The sequence below is a fragment of the Danaus plexippus genome, chromosome 20, assembly GCF_018135715.1.
Source record: "Danaus plexippus chromosome 20, MEX_DaPlex, whole genome shotgun sequence".
Taxonomy (NCBI): Eukaryota; Metazoa; Arthropoda; class Insecta; order Lepidoptera; family Nymphalidae; genus Danaus; species Danaus plexippus.
In genome coordinates, this window is record NC_083550.1 from 5577529 (window position 1) to 5597502 (window position 19974).

The following is a 19974-nucleotide window of genomic DNA, read 5'->3' on the forward strand; positions in this document are numbered from 1 at the left end:
CCTCCAGGCCCCCACAACATAAGTAAAATAAGTAAGAAAATTTTCTATTGCTGTAGTTTTGCACAAAAAATCCTAGAAATGCCATATGATATAGGGAATTCCCATATTGTTGTATCTTTTGAATTCATGTAACTATTTGGACGGCAAAACCCAACATACATCAGACATGATACAGATTATGTTACTCATGACTTTATTTTGAAAATTATCTATTATTCCTCTCGATAAATAAATCTTTATAATTAGGTTATGAGTTTGTGATTTAAAAGACCAAATTTGACTTATAGTATTATTGTAAGAATATCTTGGTAATTTGTTAAATTTTATTTATATGCAGGTGCGAGTTAAAACATTGTTGGATATATAATTAGTGAATCAAATACGTGGATATGTTACATGTCAAGGAAAACGATACTACTGAAATTCATGATCTCATGTTTTTTAATTATGATACATTGACGTTTATTAATACACATACATGGTTCTTTTATAACTTATTTAATTTAATAGTTTGGAATTAATTTCATATGCATTAATTATTTTTGTTACATACTGACATTAGAAAAGACGTTTTCAGGAAACCGCCAGGTCATTCTAAAAATACAATAAATATGGAATTGAGTGACATTTCGTTATTTTTGTTCGGAATTAACTACGTACAAAATTTAATACATGTTTAATATGTTATAAAAATGAGTCCCACATTGCCTGTATTACGGCATATATATTTATAAATAGGTAATTCTAAATATATACCTTTCCTTTGAGAGCGTAAACTGTTTTTCCGTTCCGTAAGTTTGCGGTGTATAATAAAATACCACCACCGATGACACAGGCACATGTCTTCCACACATTTTTATATGATTTACACTTCACTGTACTTAAATGTCGTGAAAATCCTGTTAAAAATTGCACTTTTTGTAATAATTTTCCCGAAGAGCGGCCTATCGTGGCCATGTTGGTAGAACAGCTGTTTGACATTGACATTTAAAGTGGAGGAGTGCAAAGAGAAAAATTATGTGTCAAAGTTCAAATTAAGCTCAATAATTCACCTAAAGTCTAGATATCCAACGATTAAATATTAATGTGTTTAAGTCTTTGCAAAATCTCAAACTGATTGTTGTGATGCCAGAAGGATTTTAGGGTCACGACTTGTGCGTAATTCTTCGAAGAAATGCTAATTAAAATTTTCATTACTTTCACAGATATGCATGAAGGTAAAACAAGAAGCTATCTGTAACATTTGAAAAAGCTTTAATTTTAAAAGATTTATTTGCTAAACTTTATAAAAAAATTGCACTTCAATCCAATCACAATGGAGGTTAAATGAAAAAAAATAATATAGTAGACTTCAATAAACTTATTTTATTATACAACATATCCTAACATAAACAGCCCTACATATATATATTTCTTTGGTTTAATTTTCATCCACTTTGAGCGAGTCATCCTCTACTATATTGTGTACAATGATCTGTTCCTGTGGAACAGTTTCCATATCCTGAACTGAATGTAGTAAAACTCTCTTTATAGTCTCCATACTATCATAAACACCATACTCCGCCTGCCATAGAATCGTCGTGATCAATTGTTGGACATTTCCCCGAGTTTGGTTGCTTTTGAATTTCCTTAGTTTGTTTCCCACATATTCCCCAAATACTGAGTACTCATCTTTACGTTGACTGTTGTCAATGACTATACGTTCCTGTTTAGGATAGCTGGCCGGTGAGTGGACAACATATTTTGACACATGCGGTGGTGAAGATACTTCTCTCTTTATAGTTCTGTATTTCATCTTCTTTTTTTTGGGTTCATAAGTCTCCACTGTTTGATACATATCTTCATTCAACCATTCCTCGTCTGATGCTCTACTGCCATGCATTTGGCGAACAATATTTATCGGCTCCTCCACAACTTCGGTGACTGTTGTCTCATTTTCAGTCTCTGAATGATCTAACACCTAAAATATAGTAATTATTTATAAAATCAATCGCATCTAACATTGTCTTTCATACATTCTATATACGAATTTCTATAGTTTAGAGCAATATGATTTAGAAAATAATAAGTAAATTATTCAAGTATGCAATCAATTTGTTGATAAACAAATCTAAATCGATTACGTAATCTATTACATCGATAAAACTCAACTTTTCTACAGACGATCAATTATTTTGAATCTCTCGATTTATCTTATTATCGTCTAAGACGATCGATACAAGCTTTAATCAAAATTATTAGGAAAAACCTAAAATAAATACCCGCTGTATTTCAATAACTGGCATTGAGCTCTCATCGGAGGGATTGCGGCTATTTCGTTTCTTATTAAGATCAACGGATACAGAATAACGTACGTTATCATCTTTGTAGGCCTTAATGTACTTCCTCCGTTTACTGCTCGAACTATCATCTTCGTCGTAAGCTCTGGCCGCAGACTCGTCCAATGTTCCATTCTGCAGCAAATCCCATTGTATCGGATGCTTGTTCACTAAATGGGTTCGCAAATTCGTTGTATTACCAAAGTACTTGTACTGACTATCACATAATTTACACAACACTGCGACACATCTCTTATTCTCTTCCAAACGATCGAAAAATCTCCAAACTAATGACGATGTTTTCTTCATATCGATTACTGATCAACTTACCGCCTAAATTTGATGTATTACAGAATCGAAACCGATTAAAAATGCATCGATATATTATGAAATCAAACTAAGAACAAGATGGCGATGGACGAGTTGTCTGCCAACTTAGAATCGAGCGATGGAAGGGGCGCTTGACGTTTAGTCGATATTGACGTTTGCGACTATAGTTCGGATAAATATTTTTTATCTGTTACATTGTATTTTAAGTTTTTAATACTACTACAGGGTAAAATATATTCGTTAATGTCATTAGATAATGGATTTAAAAATATTATTCAAGTATTTAATATCTCAGAGCCTATAATTATGATTTCTATTGTGGTGTTAGATAATTTTAAATGGCTAATTTTCAATTTTACTATAAAAAGTATATATATTTTTACCGTATCTATTTTTTATATATAAGAATGTTGATGTTCAAGACAATTTTGGTACAAGTTGATTTGATTATAGTTAATTGTAACCAGGTTTTAATTAATTTATATAAAATTATGAAAATCAATTGACAGAGAATCATGAATATTTATAAGATTGGGATGTCGAGTGAAATATTGAAATGGTACTGATAAAATCTTTAATTAATTAATTAATTAATTAATTTATATTGATAAATTTATATAAAAGCTTTACTTGCACTGTTTACAATATATTTCATTGACAGCTAAAACTTAACTCGATATGTCCTCTAAGTATTATCGATTTTATAATTAGTACGTATGTATGTTTTAATATGTCTAAGCAACTTTTATAAGTTCTAAACTTGATTATAGCTTACGGATTGATATTTCGATTCTTAGGAACATTTTAATTGCGACTAATAAGAATAAAATAACTTGTTAAAATTATTAGTATTATAATTTTTAAGATATATGTGTATATTGTATAGGGAAGCCATACTCTAAGGATGTTCCGAAGAACCCTAAGGTTCCGCGATAAACTTGTTGGGTTCCGCAAGAATTTAGAAAAAAAAATCGAACGTTCTCAAGCGGCTTATCACATGGATCAACTACAGCCGAAGTTAGTAACCTCGTCCAATGTTACCAACATCATGTACTCGTTAGCGCGAAGTTTTGATAAAATCCGCCTGTGAGATTAGGTATACGTTAGAATTCTGAACAAGCTAATTTAGGCTCTAACATGAAGAAGACATGTTTTGTGTTCACCACGGCCCACAAAAACTACGGGAGAAGAAATTTTCAATAAAACAAATATATTATTTGAAGAAAATAATCTCAGTTGGAACGATTGTATTGACGTTTTTACAGCTGGGGCCAAGGCGATGACGGGTAATACAGCAGAAGTTGTATCACGAATAGAAAATGTAACGCCAAATTTTTCAGCCATTGTATCCTGCATAGACATACTCTTGCGATGAAGGAAATACCATCAAATATAAAATTAATTATGGATGAAGGGGTAATAGAAATTTACCATATCAAATCACGACCACTGCAACCCTGATTATTCTCCTTATTATGTGAAGATGGCAGCAAACATACGACACTGATGCTCCATACAGAACTGCGATCTCTGTCTCGGGGTGAAACTTTAACGAGCCTATTTGAACTTAAAGACGAGTTACAAATGTTTCTTTTGAGAGTTTTTTTTTTATATTAAAACATTATTAATTAATGCGATTAATGCTCAAACCTTCTCCATGAGAGAAGAGGCTTATGCTCAGCAGTGGGCTTCCGATAGGCTGATGATGATGATGATGATGAATGATAAAACTAGGTTGTTCCGATTGTCTTTTATGGCTGATATCTTTCAAAAACTAAACGAATTAAATTTATCATTGCTACGTAAACAGACAACAGTGTTCAGGGCCTGTAGCAAGATAGATGCTTTCAAAAGAAAATTAGATTTGATATGAGAATTTTAAATACAGATATGTGAGTATATATCTGGTGTAAGTACTGCAACTCTCTCATCATTAGTAAGCTTAAACAGCTGATCCAAAGTAAGTCCAAAAGTAGTCCAAAGTAGGTATTAAAATCAAAGGCAACCAATGTTTCTATTCAGACGATCTACATGATTTCTACTAAACAGTTTTCTTCTTTTACTTGAAAATCGTGTCTTTTTGTCTTATGTTATAATTAACAAAATCCTTCCATAGCTGTTTCAGATTTTACTTAAACTAAATATTTTTGTTGTTATAAGCATCTCTGATGTTAATATTTACAGTCATCTTCGAATCTTTATCAGATAATAGATGAATGGAGAAGGCCATTAAATATATTGATTTGGATCGGAGGGAGATTCAGTTTTTTCTTATGGAAGGAACATGATCATATATCACTATATTAACTAACAGAGTTCAGAGGATATCAGTTCGGAGATATCACGGAAGTTTAAGATTTAAAGACAGCGTAAGTATGTCCAAAACATTAAAATATTAAGTATGTAATTACGTCCTGATGTAGATAGAATTAAATTACATTGTTTTTTTTTGTTTTTATTATATTTTTACCTTATTATTAAATATAATGAGAGTTTAAAAGTTTATGACGCAATTTTTGGGGTTTACACACCACCCAATCTGATATTACTTCACAATGAGGGAGGTTCTTTGAGTAGTCTTTAGTAAACAGTATTTCAAAAATGGAACTTTTAAAAATGAAGTATAGGTTTATTGTCACATGTTTTTGGACATTTTATAATCTGTTATTCCTTGAGAATATTTTAAAGGGTTGATTTAGAAATAATACTGAACGCATACAAGAAACTTTAAATGTGTTTAATAATAGGTATAAAGTTAATAAAACAACATAGTTATTTTAATTATTTTATTCATTTTTCGGTATAAGAGGCTGTAAATGTTTATTGTCTAGTTCCAATCAATCTTGTTTAAGTTTAGTCTATGTTATGTATTAGTCCGAACGTTCTAAGCCAGACGTTTTATTTATTCAATGGCAGTTTTTTGTACAGACATCGTCATCGGATGCGGACATATTATTTGTAAAGTTGTATAGGTAGGTATCGAAATTAATTAAGTAATACTGTTTACGTGACCCCACGATGTTCCCATCCTACACAGGGATCAGGGGCGATAGGAGCCATATCTTGGTGGGAACATTTTCAATGTTGATTTAATTCATTTCTGCTATAAGAAATTAATAACATAATATTTCGATTTCGTTCATGACGACTGCTAGCTCAACTGTGACTGCAGGGTTAGTAATGGCTTCCATTGTAGTCGAGCTGTCATACTCGAGCTGTCAAACGCGTGCCAAGGAGGTGACATATGTCTTAAACGTCGTAACATTCGTCTATTCGATCCGATTTATTTAATATAATATATCTAATGAACGAGTATTATATTTTCTTATAATTTTAAATGACTCCTGTGTTTCCCATCCCTTACGCCGTTTGTTCGAATATTAAATATAACATTGTGCGGAACAAAAAACGAATAACTTTACCACTGTTTGGTAATTACAATAAGTATTTATGGCACATGCGTACAAAATAACATAAAAAGTATTCAATATTTTACAATAAGTAGGTACCAATCAAATGACACGTCTCTCGACTGTATGGAATCGTGAGACGTGCGCTTATTTATATTCTGTAAAACGATTATAGTTAAAGTAACCACGTTACAGATGGGTAGAAATTACAAAAATTTACTTAAAAACTCTATACAATATAAAACTATAAAACTAGTTACTGTAACAAAGACGATTCATACCGAAATACTGTTTCTACTGCTAAAGATCGCTCGCCGCAAGTTGCCTACCGTACAAACACATGAACAATCCAAATAAAGTTTGAGGACGATCTACGTTTTCAATTTGTTTATTTCATTAAATGCTTTTTTTTATATAAAAAAAAAATCGTCGCCATCTTGACAGTAAACATTTAAATACGTCATAAATTATTATTAAACCGTCATTCACTCACACTCGTACAACCATAAAGCTAGATTCACATTGCATTAAATGACTTATTGTAAACAGCGAACCACTTGATAATGTCACCGAATAAAAATTTTACAAAATTTTGTATATAATGTGTAGGTGACGCTGTAAACGGACAGCGGCGTCGTAAAAAGCGTGTTAAAAAATGATTTAAATTCATAATAAAAATTATATAGAAAATGGTTGCTTTCGGAACATCGACTTAAACAACCACTTGCTATATGTATAATATATAGTAAATAAAAAATTTAATTGACCTTTCATTTAATAATATTGTGTAAACAGTCTGTTTGTTCGGTCATTCTAAATAAGTTCGCTGATACGATACATACACGACAAAAATATGCGAGGAAGATCACTAAAAAAATGTTATTGCGTACAAATCCATTCAAGCAATATCTGTTTACAAGACACATATTGTCATAGAACGGTCACATAAATATAATACACATAAGTTGGCTCACTAAAAATACAAGCGTATTACATTCTACACGTCTAGATGTCGGCTGGAACTAAAGGGTCGAGAGATTAAAAAAAAATCAACTAAAACGTTAACAAAATACGACATTCTCTATGGAAAATAAAATAAATAATTTACAAATTAGATACACGTTTTAAAACTACCAACTAATAGTCACTTCAACGACGTTAAAAACATTATCACTAATTTCATTTCGATGTTTTCCTTCACCAAGCGCTGCTCGTCACGGCGGTACGCAAACGTCATCTTCGTTAGATGTCAATGTGACAGCTTTGACAGTTCGTTGTGACGTCAACGCTTCGTTCGGGAACTCAAAACTAAATACAAAGAAGCATGCCGTCCGCCGCACTTTACTCTATCATAGCCTATTCCGAAACCCTCAGTACCTACATTACTCAGTCATATTTTTCAGTCAATTTCTTATGAAATTACACCACACCACATCCATCTAAGTACATCAGCTTCCGACTCCTGCTCGCGTCGGAGCGACTCGTATCCGATGTTCGTTTAATACCATTAAAACATTAGAATTTTAAATACACTAAACGTCCGTGTAATTTATCAATTCGTATCCGAATGGGCCGGTAGCGTCCGAACGTGGAAAAATTACGACCGTTTGAGATTTTGGTTTTCGATAAATGTCTATCATCTCGTAACGGTATTCGACGCGGCCGTATCGCGTCCATTAACGGATCACTTAGGCTTAATTATATGAAATTTAAAGATCGGCCGGGGCACGGATTCGGTTGATACACCAACAAGCGGCGGCTGTACCGGGATAGGAATAGATCGCGCGCAGGAACGAGCGCTCCGACGCGAGCATCGACAACCCTCTAACACAGTTCCACCTTACCGAACGATAATCTCAACTCGTTAAAGCGAATTCATTCATTTTAATTAATCATTAAGTTATCAGTAACATCTAGGTTAATAATTTCATGATAACTAAGACAATTGGAGTATTGCCGATAAAACTACGTGTTAAAGCGAACTAGGAATAAAGGTTGATATAGATACTTTCAACTTTGGTAGAATAATATCATTCGTCACACGTCGAATCGTTTGAGGAGCGGTGCAGCGACGGGCGCTGGAACGGGCGCGAGTGCTAGCTCGTCTGAGAGTTGCCCAGTGAGTATTACGAGTACGTGAAGAAAGCGAGTCACCGGCGGTTCACCGTCGCGTGTCGTCGGGGAGAGCGACTAGTTCAAGGGCCATTCCCGTGGAATGGCGTTGAATGGGAATGCTAGAGATTCTTGTGTGTAAGAGTGGAACGGTGCTAGTGTGCGAGCGCCACGGCAGCCCCGATCGCGAGCAAACAGCTCAGCGGCCGACCGCCTCCTGAGCGGTCGCCGAACGAAAAAACTCCCCATCGGTAGTGGACATGGTCGACATCGTGGACTCGTCCCAGCTGACCTCGGTCGTGGTGCTCGTCGTGCCCTCTTGTTTTCTCCGTGCCTTCGGATGACGCTGCTTCTTCTTCGGATCGTTCGCTTTCTTGTGTTTCCTCTTCCTGAGGTTCTGTTTCTGGACGCGCCGCTGACAGTTCCTGTGGAAGGGCGGCGGTCGCTTCAGTTTCCCGCGATGCCGACGCGGCGGGCACTGGCTGTGTTTGGCGCCTTCCCATTGAGTGGTCATAGTGAGCGCGTACCCGGACAGATTCCCCAGAGGCCTGCTCAAGGGGATCTGAGTACGACGTGATCGACCCCTGTTGTCCAGCGCCAGATAGGTCTTCTTCAAGCCTCGAACTCTCGAATAAGTGTTGTAGTTATTCTCTTCTATGTGTTCCTCGAACACGCAGTCGTCCGAAAGATCCTTCTGAAACAAAAGAGAAAATATACAGTTAACCCGGTGACCAAGTGCTTTTCATTGCTTTCTACGGACTATATGAAACAATTTGTACCATAACAAGATGAAAGCGTGGACTATTAGCGCTAAGTGACTCGCCTCCTTATTATCGTGGGTACCCGTCGACATAACTGTCAGCCGGCATCGCCACAGATCATCAGGTACAAGGCGAGGCCGACAATTTTAGTTCTAAATTGGTGCCAACCTTATAGGATAGCAAAACAAATTGGCTATTCTATTCATAAATATGTATAAGTGTACAGCCGCAGGGTATTATGTCCCTTAAATTGTGCCCTGATTCGACTCTAAGTTTCGTATGTCCATGTATTACGCGTTGAAGTTGAAATTGTAGCTGTTCCGTTTTCCTCCGTTGACAACTGGCTGTATCGGCACATCGAACCAGTAGTGAAATATCGATAAAGTATGTAAAACTTACGGTATAGCATTCATTGTAAAGTATTGTAAATTATAATCTAACACTGCATTTCCCGGGTGCTGCCATAAAGTATCTGTATTTATTTACTGCAATTTTCTCATTTAACATACTTATTTATGTGATATGTGGAATTTAAATTTCAAATTATTTAGCATCATCAATTCAGTGATGTGACGTTAGTAACAAATTTCCTGTAATAATTTGTATTTAAAAACAATTTAAGTTTCTAATGTAATAATAAAACATTATCTGTCAGAGCTGCGTGGTCTATGGTCTATGGTCTACGGTATTTACTTTATCATAGACAACCACCCATGGAGCCAGACGGCTCTACTAGTGCAATTTCATTGACATTCAAGCGCCTCGGGGATTACCATTGAAATTAATACGACGTTTAAATCACGGAAACGTCAGGGTTATTACATCCAGACATATCTAATGAATGATTCAACCAAATATTATAATATCAAAACTACTTTGACAGCTAATTTGTAATATATTATGAAGGTAATTATTTAACTGGTAACAAAATTCTCACTCCAATACAATCAATACTGACTAATGACGAGTCGAAAGGATCTAACAGCTGAATACTTGATCGAGTCTTCTGAATACGAAATCCTTATCTTATCAGCGGATCCTATTTCAAATAATAGCTAACGCTGTTTAAGAAAATTAGATCATAAAACGTACGGAGATAAATAGAGATTGATCGACGAGATATCGACTATCGATGAAATATTGTAATTACTTCCATCTTATTTGTATTCTGAACTTAACGTCTAATTATAGTATAGTCGCTTTTAAATCAAAACACATCACTAACTCTGAGCTTACCAAATGACTATACAGTTTTAATCTTCTTAAGTATGAAATTCCTTATGATTTTACCTATTTGTAAATATTTAATGTCATACAGTTAAGCGATAAATTATTTAAATTCAAATGTCAGCTTTGGCATTATATATATACGTATATTTAATTAAAAAATGTTAAGCATAATGTTTGTAAATGGCGTCATATATAATTCAAATGAGGTTTGGTTACCTCAAAAATCATCTCAACGCTCCTTATGAGTGCATCGCCTCATAAATATGTTGATATCATTTGTGAAGGGTTGCCATAAATGCAATTATGTGCAATGCAAATCCTCGCCAACATGTTACTAACAAGAATATTCTAATTCGACATGCAAATGCCTCTTACATCCTATAATGTTTATATTTTCATAGCGATAAATCGTCAACCTTTGGGTCAGGCGTTTTAATCGTGAAACATCGATGGATAGACTATCGATAAACAAAGGACAATAGGGCAGCACTAGTGCAAGGGTTATCGACGGCGATCTTTATGTTTAAAACAATTGATAGTTCGGATGCAGTCCTTGTAAGGACTTTATGGAATTCAATTTCTTTGTCCATTTTGATTACGTCCCAATGTTGTCAGATGTCAATAATAAAATGGACATAAAATAAATTTATACGATTGCCCGAGATTACTTTTTATACTGTCACTGTGTTAAAAAATATCTAAAGATATCATTCATTGAATTTGTGTATTAAAAATATATTATAATAAATATATTCGGGCTGTAAATCTTTAACATCGGTCCTTCCGTCCTTCACACAAAAAAAAACCATAGTAACAGCCTTCGAAGACAGACAGTTCTCACAGGAAAACCAATAAATCTACGGGCCAATAACAGGCCGTTAGAGTGATATCGGCCTTCCAATCAACATAGCTTCCCTTCAGAAATACATCATCGGAGAGTCGCATAAATTAACACTAGATTCGCAGACGACAGCTCGCAAATCCAGATCAACATAATGCTAAAGGTAAAAAGCCTCAAAAGTCCATCAAAATACTGAGAAAGGCAGGTCCTATCGATCTTTGTCTTCGCCGCTTCTCGGAAATCTTGAGAATCATGCCCTCGTTAGGATTAGTTCCAATTCGGCGCCAAGACATTCCTTATAACGTAGTCTGTTCCATTCATTCATGATTGTATTGTTTTTAAATTTTTCTTTTGGCTCAACTCATTTTTAAACCTCTGACTTATAGTTCGGCATCCACGTCATGTTTTACTGAGATTTATTTTATTGAGTTCGGTTCATGAAGTAACGACCTGAGTAATTACGGAATATATCTGTTCAAGTAATTTACACAAAACACCGTTTTGTAGATATTTGTATGACAATATTTTTAAATGCGGCCGAAGAGTCATAAATCTGTCTCGACTAGGACTCGCGTAATTGACGTATTTATTACTGTATAAATAACTCCCGAAGCGAGGTAAATTAGTACTCGGGATGTTCTGAATTAAAGAAGTTCACTAAATAGACAAAAAATGCACAGAGTATAACACTTTTATTATCTGTGTTTCCAAAGTCTAGTCTATGGTATTAAAAATAAATGAAGTTCAGTCATAGTTGACGTGTGAGGTCGCGCTCACATTTCCTGATTAGGAAATAGCAATGATCAACGCTAATAATGATCTCACATTAATGACGGGTCTCGTCTGATGGGGCTTGTTTAAATTGGATCGGATTTTGGGTTCGCCGAATTTACTATGAAAAAAAAAATGACGTTCCGAATATATAATCCATAGCACGAAATATTTATGGCTTTTATTGAAGAAATTAAGATATAAACTATATTTAACAACAAACGAGATTTATAGCGTCCAATGTTTACTAATAAAATATTTATCTGTTTAATAAGTACCAAATTTTCCTAGTATTTTATAATTGAACCTGTTCCTTTAACTCTGGCAGAATAGATCGATCTGTATCATATAAGTTTTTATAATCTGTTCTGAAATCTTAATTAACCAAAAAATCTCGTTAACACGTAATTATATGTTATCTTAATAATATGCAAACAGTATTAAACATAATATTTGACCTTCTTTTAATGATATACTTTGATTCTGAGTCTAATAATAGTGTTGTAGCTTGGCAAATTAGCACCTTTAAGCTGTTGGTCTTTTTTTAATGTTAGATATTTTTTTATCAAATGAGGCTAAGGTTGATAATGTACAGCCAAAAAAATATAACATTATTGAGTTGTAAATATTTAAAATCTTATAACCCAGTCACTCCCCGTCTCCTCTCAAACCAAACAGTTTTTTTTTGTTTCGCGGCAAGTCACAACGCGTTAGCGTTATTCGATCCAAAAAGTTTTTATATGTAAAATATTAGAACAAAGGTGTAAAATAAAAAGTAATAAAGTTTTATGAGACGGCGTTAGTGTCGCTAACGTTCTGTTATGGGAATTTAAACTCTGAATATTATGTTGCCGGGATGGGACTTAATCTTTAATACAGCTATTACAGTCATAAAACCCCTTTTAATACCGAATCCACGGCTGTTATACACTTGTGGGATAACAGAATCTACGATTTTATAGTGCCATTGATTCGCTTGTAACGTTTAAACAAAGCTTATATTTATTTTCATTATAAACATATGTTATATAAATTCTATTATAATGCGTCGTATAATGTAAGCATGGTGTTAAATAAGATATACTAAATGCAAGGAGAAAACCGCAATTCCGACTCCATAATGTACGTCTTGTAAATTGGAATTTTCACAGGCCACAGATAATAATTTATAATAAGTGTCACAGCACAGATAATATTCAAACTAAGTGTTATTGAAGTTAAGTGATAATTCAATCAGGAATGCAAGTGTTTACAGTAACGAGCCGAGGAAAGTATTGAAAATTACCATGCGATTCATATCGTACTTAGATATAAATAGAAATATTAGTTTAAATAATAACTTGAATGACAGTCTCGTCTGTATGAAAGCTGTCTACGTCAAATACTTATTTGAAGTTAATTAAAAAAATAATTAAAAAAAAGTAAAGGACAATCAAGTTATATTTTATCTCTATAAGAGTATAACAGTTAATATTATCAGTAAATAATATAAATTGCATGTAAAATATAAAATTTAATGAAGCAATTTATTGTTTATAAATTGAAATAAAATGACGAATGACCAATAAAACGTTCATCAAGAGATCGTTTTAGAGCCGTGAAATAGGGTGTTAGTCGCGCATTAGCTGGCATAGGTGGAGAAAAAAACCTTTCTGGCTATTGTTTGGCGTTATATTCCTTGAACTGTGAACAAGTTAAATTTGACATTCATAAAGTAACCAAAGATTAAATAGACAAATTCTCGAGGTGGCAATCCAAGTTTTTTTATATAATCTGTGACACAGAACACGATATCATTATTAATCATTAATAAATTTATAACGTATAACTATCTTATAATCTCGGCCGTAAACGCGGCTCCTTTCGTCCTTACACGAAATTCTTTCTACAATAATAAAAATGCCATAAAATATGAGATTGTCGATATTTGTAGATGAAATAAAGACAGTGGTGAGGCGCTGGGTAACTCGAGGACCAGTGAACTTTATGACTGGGCAATAAAGTAAGACACGATTAGTTGTTATTGGTGAGAAAAAAAATATACCGCTGCATGTGGAATCAGTTACGCCGACAGATAGATGATAAGTTTATTGATGATATTAATTTTTCAACAAGTCTCTAATAACTCTATAGCCTGCAGCCAGAAGGCGTAATGGTTAAAAAAAATTTTTTTAACTCTTTAACATATAATTTAAATTCTACGTCACCATAAAATAACTCTAACAATAAACATGAGGCGATATCCAAAACGATATGTCACAGGACAATACAGAATATCCACGGCCGGTTACAAAAAAAAAAAATCAAACACAACCCAAAAAAAAAGCCAACACAGAGGAATCAAACAGTCATAAATATGGCGTCATATTAAAACATAAAATAGGGTAAACAATCGTAAATAAAAATTACATAGAAAACACACAATGCGGTCATTAATATTATAAATTATGTGTTCCGTGGTTAGCACTTTTTCGGTTGGTTTTTGTGACGGCCCGGCGCCCGTACAGCGGCAACCCTTTAGGAGTATCTTCAGATCTCATCTGTTTCGGTTTTTCCAATGTTTTTATCGTCACTATTAATATCTTTCTTAATATTATCTCACTGCTTTTACAACCTTTTGGTTTTTCGTATGTTTAATTGGTGATCTATCAGCTAACTCTTAAAATTTACCAAAAGTTTTTGTATTAGAATTTTTTTGATTTTTCTGAAATTTAATATAACATTTCTCCGATGATAAAATTAATTAGTTAAGGCAGATTCATCACAAACAAATGACATATATTAGAATAGAAATATATCCATAACCCTGCGATGTAATCTCGTGTGTTTAGGAAGCTGCGGAGATTACCTTTGATCGATTGTCTAAAAACATCCGCGGCTTGTGTCGGTGAAAGTTTCAAACCAGCTGATTAATTAAATTAATTAACTTATACTACACACTGTCGACTATAATGTACAATTCAATTAAGGAAATAATCATAATAAAGTATTTTTACCTGAAATCGTCAAGTTATATTAAGAATAACTACTTGAATCATAACCAGAGCGAGATAGATTGACATTCCCCTGTAGCTAACGGTTGTTTTAAAAACAACGAACAATAGATACAAAAGCAAATAGAACTTTATCAATAATAATTCCCACAGAATCCGTAGTGTAAATGGTAGAAAAAATAATACGGACGACTTGACGTCATTTAAATAAAGATGATGGACAGACGAAGGCACGGCGATCTAGCGCCGGCTTGTAACGGTGCTCAGGGCTTAAGATGAATATAAAAATTTTAGGGTTTTTTAAATGTTTTCACTATTATATTTAGTAAAATTTTTTGCCCGATAATTTCATAACTTGATTCGGAATTAAGGTAAAGGATAGTTATCTTTCACGGAGATTTTAAGGTGAGTTCTAATATCTGTCAATCAATATTTTTGTCGGTTACGTTAAATGCTATATGATACTAATTTTTAATCGAAACTACGTTAATTTATATAATTGAACTTAATGGATGTGGACGTCATAAAGTTTAAACAGGTCACACTAAATCTATATTATTAATATATAATATAAAAATATGATATGCTTTTTGTCTGATATTTTGGAAAAATATTTAAAAAGCTACACCTTTCATTTGTTTTATACAGAACCTTTTAAAATTAATCGTACTCAGAGACAGTTTAGTGTCAAAATACGTCGAGGTATTCGTAAATATTCGAGATGCTCCCAAAAATATCAATAAATCAATACTTCTATGGCGAAATATAAACAAAAATGCCACACATTATTTCTTAAACTGTGTTTTAGATTCTCTGACTTATTTCTTATAATGTGTATTTAAGATCACTTCCCACGTAATAAATTTTTATAACCTTTAAATTTGTATAAAATGTCTACTTGTGAGGTATACTTTACACGTGTGGTGTTTAACCTTTTATGTATTAAATGTTATAGCTCGCTATATCTTAACAAGCGAACCATCGCCTCGCTCCCGCTCCACACGACCCCAACATCCCATATCCCATTAAGCAGGCGCTACTCCAGATAACAGTGACATCATTTATCAGGAAGTCGATTCATTTACTTGGTGAAAAGGAACGATTTGTCATAGAAGGATCTCCAGATAGGGGGCAAATTGTTTCACCATACTATTTTTATCCTGAGACAATTGATTTTTTTTCCTCATCACCGCACCAGATTCCTTGCTCTGGGATACTTAATGTATTTGGATAATTCTATCCCTTTGTTATTTTTTTCATCTCTTTATTATATTATGCTTGTTCCTTTACATTTTTCGTTGCTACGGTCTGGCTTTCTTTCGTTACTAATTGTACCTAAAGTGTGTCTAGATGTCGGGCAATTAAACGAGATGCCGACATCCGAACTGCACTAAAAGTAAAAACACGTTGTTTCAGCGGTAGCTATAGCTTTGCCTAAAATAAAAAGTAACGAGATATATGAGAGAGGAACGGCGAGAACACAGTAACGAGACAGAGACGTCTTTATTACACGTGAATTTATTTACAAACTTGTTTAATACCGACTAAAATACGTTTAATTAAGTCGTTTTAAGAAGTATTCTCGGGAACAGCCAAGTATCTCAACTTCCTAGGGGTGTGAACGCGAGAATTAGATTTATAGCCGATAGCTATTTGTATACTATTCGCGGACTTAAATAGACTAGTTAGGTTGAAGTGATTTAACCTGCTAGGATAGTCGAGGAATTCCAAGCATTCATTGATGATATTTCGCCCTTGAATAAAGTTCTTATTTAGAAAGATAAATTCTTTCCTATGGATGTGCTTAGGAAATATAGATAGAAGAAAAAATTTAAGTGTACTTTAATTCAATAAACAGATAACCTAACATTCAAACTCATTACACGTAATGCTCTCATATATAACAATATACAAGAAAAGTCTGCCATTAAGATAAGTAACAATGGAGTATTTCGTTTGGTTCAAACGGCTATTGAAAACTAACTCACTCACATTTTATAGATTGAAATAAGCATCGACTTCGAAATAAAGAAGTTTTTTTTATTTAAGAGTTTAACAAGAGAGAGAAAAATTATTGTTTTTTTTTTTGTGAATATTATGTATTAGAATTTAAATATATCACATTGTAAAAAAACTGAGTTATTATCAAATTGGAATCAATTAACCACCTTTTTAAAAGTCGATTATATATTATAAGATAATATAAGCACGTGTCGTTAGCGTGATAGTCATAACTATGTCCCATGTGGCAGAAAAAATGAACGAACCCACGGGCCTGGGGTTAGCTATAGACACGTTAGGAACTGAGCAAAAAACAAACATGAAGACATAAATCCACAGCCGCGCTTTTGTAAGCGTTATTTATGTTTTGTTTAACAAATTTTATAGAATTATAAAGAATAGGACCCCATTAAAACTGGTAAAATACAGATAACAAATCATCTTAATAGGTTATTCACACTTCAAGGCGGTCGGGTTTGAAATTTATCCTCGGATCGGGTTCCGTATTCGTTCACTATAGTTTTTGTTAGTAGTTAGTTGTTTCTTCATTTTATAACTAAAACTATCTGATTGAAGCGCTTTAAGCTACATTTTTGAATATAAAATTGTCACGTATTTATATTTATATTATACGAAATTTCATTGAATAATATAAGTGTTACCATTAAATATTTAATATCTAAGCTCCCTAAATGTAAGTCGGATCTCCCTAAAAGTCGATCGACGCTGGGGACGCCATTACTGCAATTGATGATTGTGTCAAACTGACGTGACACTTGACAGTCTTGACACGCGCGGGAAATTGATCGCGTCGATTCGATTAATAACATCATTGTCGAAATATATAATTCGTATTTATTATTAGTGTAGCTGAATAATATAAATATAAATCTGTATGATTTAAATAAAAAAATATAAGAATATTATTGTTGTTTTTTTTTAATACCTTCAATAACAACGATCTATCCAACATACTCCCTTATGTTGATTTAAAGATTAAATCTACTAGCGGTCTTAACAGTCATGTTTTATGTCCGACGGTTTAATTCTAGCACATTTCTAAATAACATTAAAATAATTATTATTTCCTACTGCTATGAATATATCTTTAGATACGTCATTTTGTTTTCTAATCACGTATCGGAATTGTAAACATTATTTATATTTCTCGTATATTTTGAAATATTGTAACTCTGTTAAATTTCAATAGTCATTTGAAATAAATAAACATAAATGTTCATTTTTAATCAAACTATTTTAATTACTCATGATTACATGAAGAATGAATGAATGAAAGAAGCAACGTTTCTAGTTATTTTAATAATTACAACTAACCTTCTTGGTTGTCAAACTAAACACGATTTGAATTTAGAAAACAGAATTATATTGAAAAAAAAAAATTGTTTTTGTTAAAGAAAGTTTCTTAAAGTGAATATTTGAAATGAGAACATCATTTATATTATTAATAGTACTAGGAGCTGGTTCAAGTATTGTACTAACCACAATCCTTACCATGATCGATGGCGTTGTAAGGTGAAAGTTGTAATGAGGACAACACCTTGTTAATCACTTTAATATACATACAGTGTAGTAATCTGTATGGGATTTATATGAATGAAAATTTATTATCTGTCAAAAAAAGACATATAATCTGTTTATATAGGCTGTGATATATGCAAATAAAGTATAAAAATACAACACTTACGTTAAGTCTTAAATTCTATACGTCGCAAAATATTCTGCCAATATAAATTTCCATAACCAAGTATTAGATATTTGTGAATTATTCTATTGTATAGAATTATAAACAACATTTTATAGTTATAGAATATTTCATGACGAAAGTCATCTTACGAAACACGTGTCTGATTTTTAATATAGTCTGATAGTCAATTCAAATTGTCGCTTGTTGAGATTTTGATGAGATAAGTGATAAAAAAATATTTTATAGAGCTATCATTTTCATAACTTAATTAGTAGTCCGACGGCATCCATTACACGGTTAAAATTTTAGTCGTAATACCCGTTAAACGCAGGGATACAGGCGATGTGAGGAATGTTAGGCTCAATACATACAGGCAGTTTAAAAATACGCCCTGATGTTATATTAAAGCAGAAATAATAAAATAAAATGCGATATTATGTTTTAAAAGACGTTGAATAAACGCCAGTGCGTCGTCAGCCTTATATTAATATCGGCTTCCGTGTTGCGTCACCGATGAGAGCAAGTGAACAGGTTGTTTGGTATCATTCACTCAGCGGTACTGTTGTGAAACAAACATAATATAATAATTAGATTTTAATAAACTTCACTCACTCGTTCAGCTGTCAATCTGTTTTACAAATATTTATAATATAATAAAGTTCATTCACTTATTCTCAAGACCGGTTAGTATGAAAGGCTTCGGAGTGTCACGAATGAATGATTTCACTCATTACCTTCACTCGATTATACAATATGGATGCTTGCTAAATAGTGTTTAGGATGTACTAATATTCGATAATCCAAGCAAGGTATAAACAAATAAATGATTCAATAATATTTACGATACAACTTGTGTGGCTCAGTGTACAACCAATCAATTTTTAGTACATTAAGAGCTTTTCAAATAAAATGCTCCTACCAGTTTTTAACTATTTTAAAATTAACTTGAATAATAAATGAGTTATATTTTCATTTTAGTTTGATGCTTTAATATATTAATGTATGGCTAAATATTCTATATATACAAATATATTATGTGATATCAAATCTTGTGATCTCGTAATCGGACACTTTGTTATTTATTATATAAATTTTCAGCGTACAAACTGTACCGTTGAATATTTTGATGAGATTTAAATATGGACCTGTCCCATTCTTATTAATTATTCAATGACTTAAGATAATATAGTTATAAATTTTGTATGTTTCATTGTATATAAGGTAATAGTCAGTGATACCGCTATGTAAGGGCGGAACTTGGGTGGTTCATTGTACAAGACTATATTGTTCCCACATTATGTACATGTATTTATAAGATTTGTAAGAGAAATAATATTGTATGACCTAAAATTTTTTTTATCTCAAATTAAGTTATGTCGTTAGTTTTTGTATGAATTAACAGAAATATAGAATTTCTAATAATCGATACATGATATAAAAAAATATATATATTTTTACCTAATTAATATCAAAAATATGATTTTTTTTTATATAATATTTAC

General features: G+C 32.8%; 3 protein-coding genes and 1 long non-coding RNA gene across 13 annotated transcripts in view; 1 reads left to right on the forward strand and 3 right to left on the reverse strand.

The window, feature by feature from the left end:
• The window catches only part of LOC116773869 (calcium uptake protein 3, mitochondrial), a 46709-nt gene extending 45713 nt beyond the window's left edge, over positions 1-996 (reverse strand). For 5 of the 8 annotated variants that reach the window (XM_061523848.1, XM_061523847.1, XM_032666412.2 and 2 more), the window contains exon 1: positions 757-986. In XM_061523848.1, the coding sequence (XP_061379832.1) occupies positions 757-981 (225 nt within the window). In that variant the 5' untranslated portion in view covers positions 982-986. Of the gene's footprint in view, positions 1-557; positions 595-756 lie in introns of all 8 variants that reach the window. The other 3 variants (XM_061523850.1, XM_061523849.1, XM_032666409.2) reach the window with 2 other exon arrangements.
• Positions 647-1507, forward strand: LOC133319429 (uncharacterized). Its single transcript, XR_009753040.1, has 2 exons — positions 647-738; positions 1206-1507. It is a non-coding gene; the product is annotated as an uncharacterized LOC133319429 (long non-coding RNA).
• Positions 1346-2758, reverse strand: LOC116773871 (uncharacterized). Of its 2 annotated transcripts, none has more exons than XM_032666416.2 (2): positions 2262-2758; positions 1346-1960 (listed from the first exon to the last, which is right to left on the reverse strand). In XM_032666416.2, the coding sequence occupies exons 1-2, from the start codon at positions 2625-2627 to the stop codon at positions 1421-1423; spliced, it is 906 nt and encodes a 301-aa protein (XP_032522307.1). In that variant the 5' UTR covers positions 2628-2758; the 3' UTR covers positions 1346-1420. The 2 variants fall into 2 exon arrangements, with proteins under 2 accessions (XP_032522307.1, XP_032522308.1); XM_032666417.2 differs by having other exon boundaries at positions 2355-2757.
• A 2662-nt stretch (positions 2759-5420) lies between these two features.
• LOC116773868 (fibroblast growth factor 3) overlaps positions 5421-19974 on the reverse strand; it is a 92244-nt gene continuing 77690 nt past the window's right edge. Inside the window, exon 5 of one of the 2 annotated variants that reach the window (XM_032666419.2) lies at positions 5421-8861. In XM_032666419.2, the coding sequence (XP_032522310.1) occupies positions 8370-8861 (492 nt within the window). In that variant the 3' untranslated portion in view covers positions 5421-8369. Of the gene's footprint in view, positions 8865-19974 lie in introns of both variants that reach the window. The other variant, XM_032666418.2, reaches the window with a different exon arrangement.

Excerpts from the sequence above, each read along its gene's own strand:
- LOC116773871 (XM_032666416.2), bottom strand. The coding sequence starts at position 2,627 with ATGAAGAAAACATCGTCATTAGTTTGGAGATTTTTCGATCGTTTGGAA. Across the intron at positions 1,961-2,261 it reads CAGTTATTGAAATACAGCGG|GTGTTAGATCATTCAGAGAC; the intron begins GTATTTATTTTA and ends ACTATATTTTAG.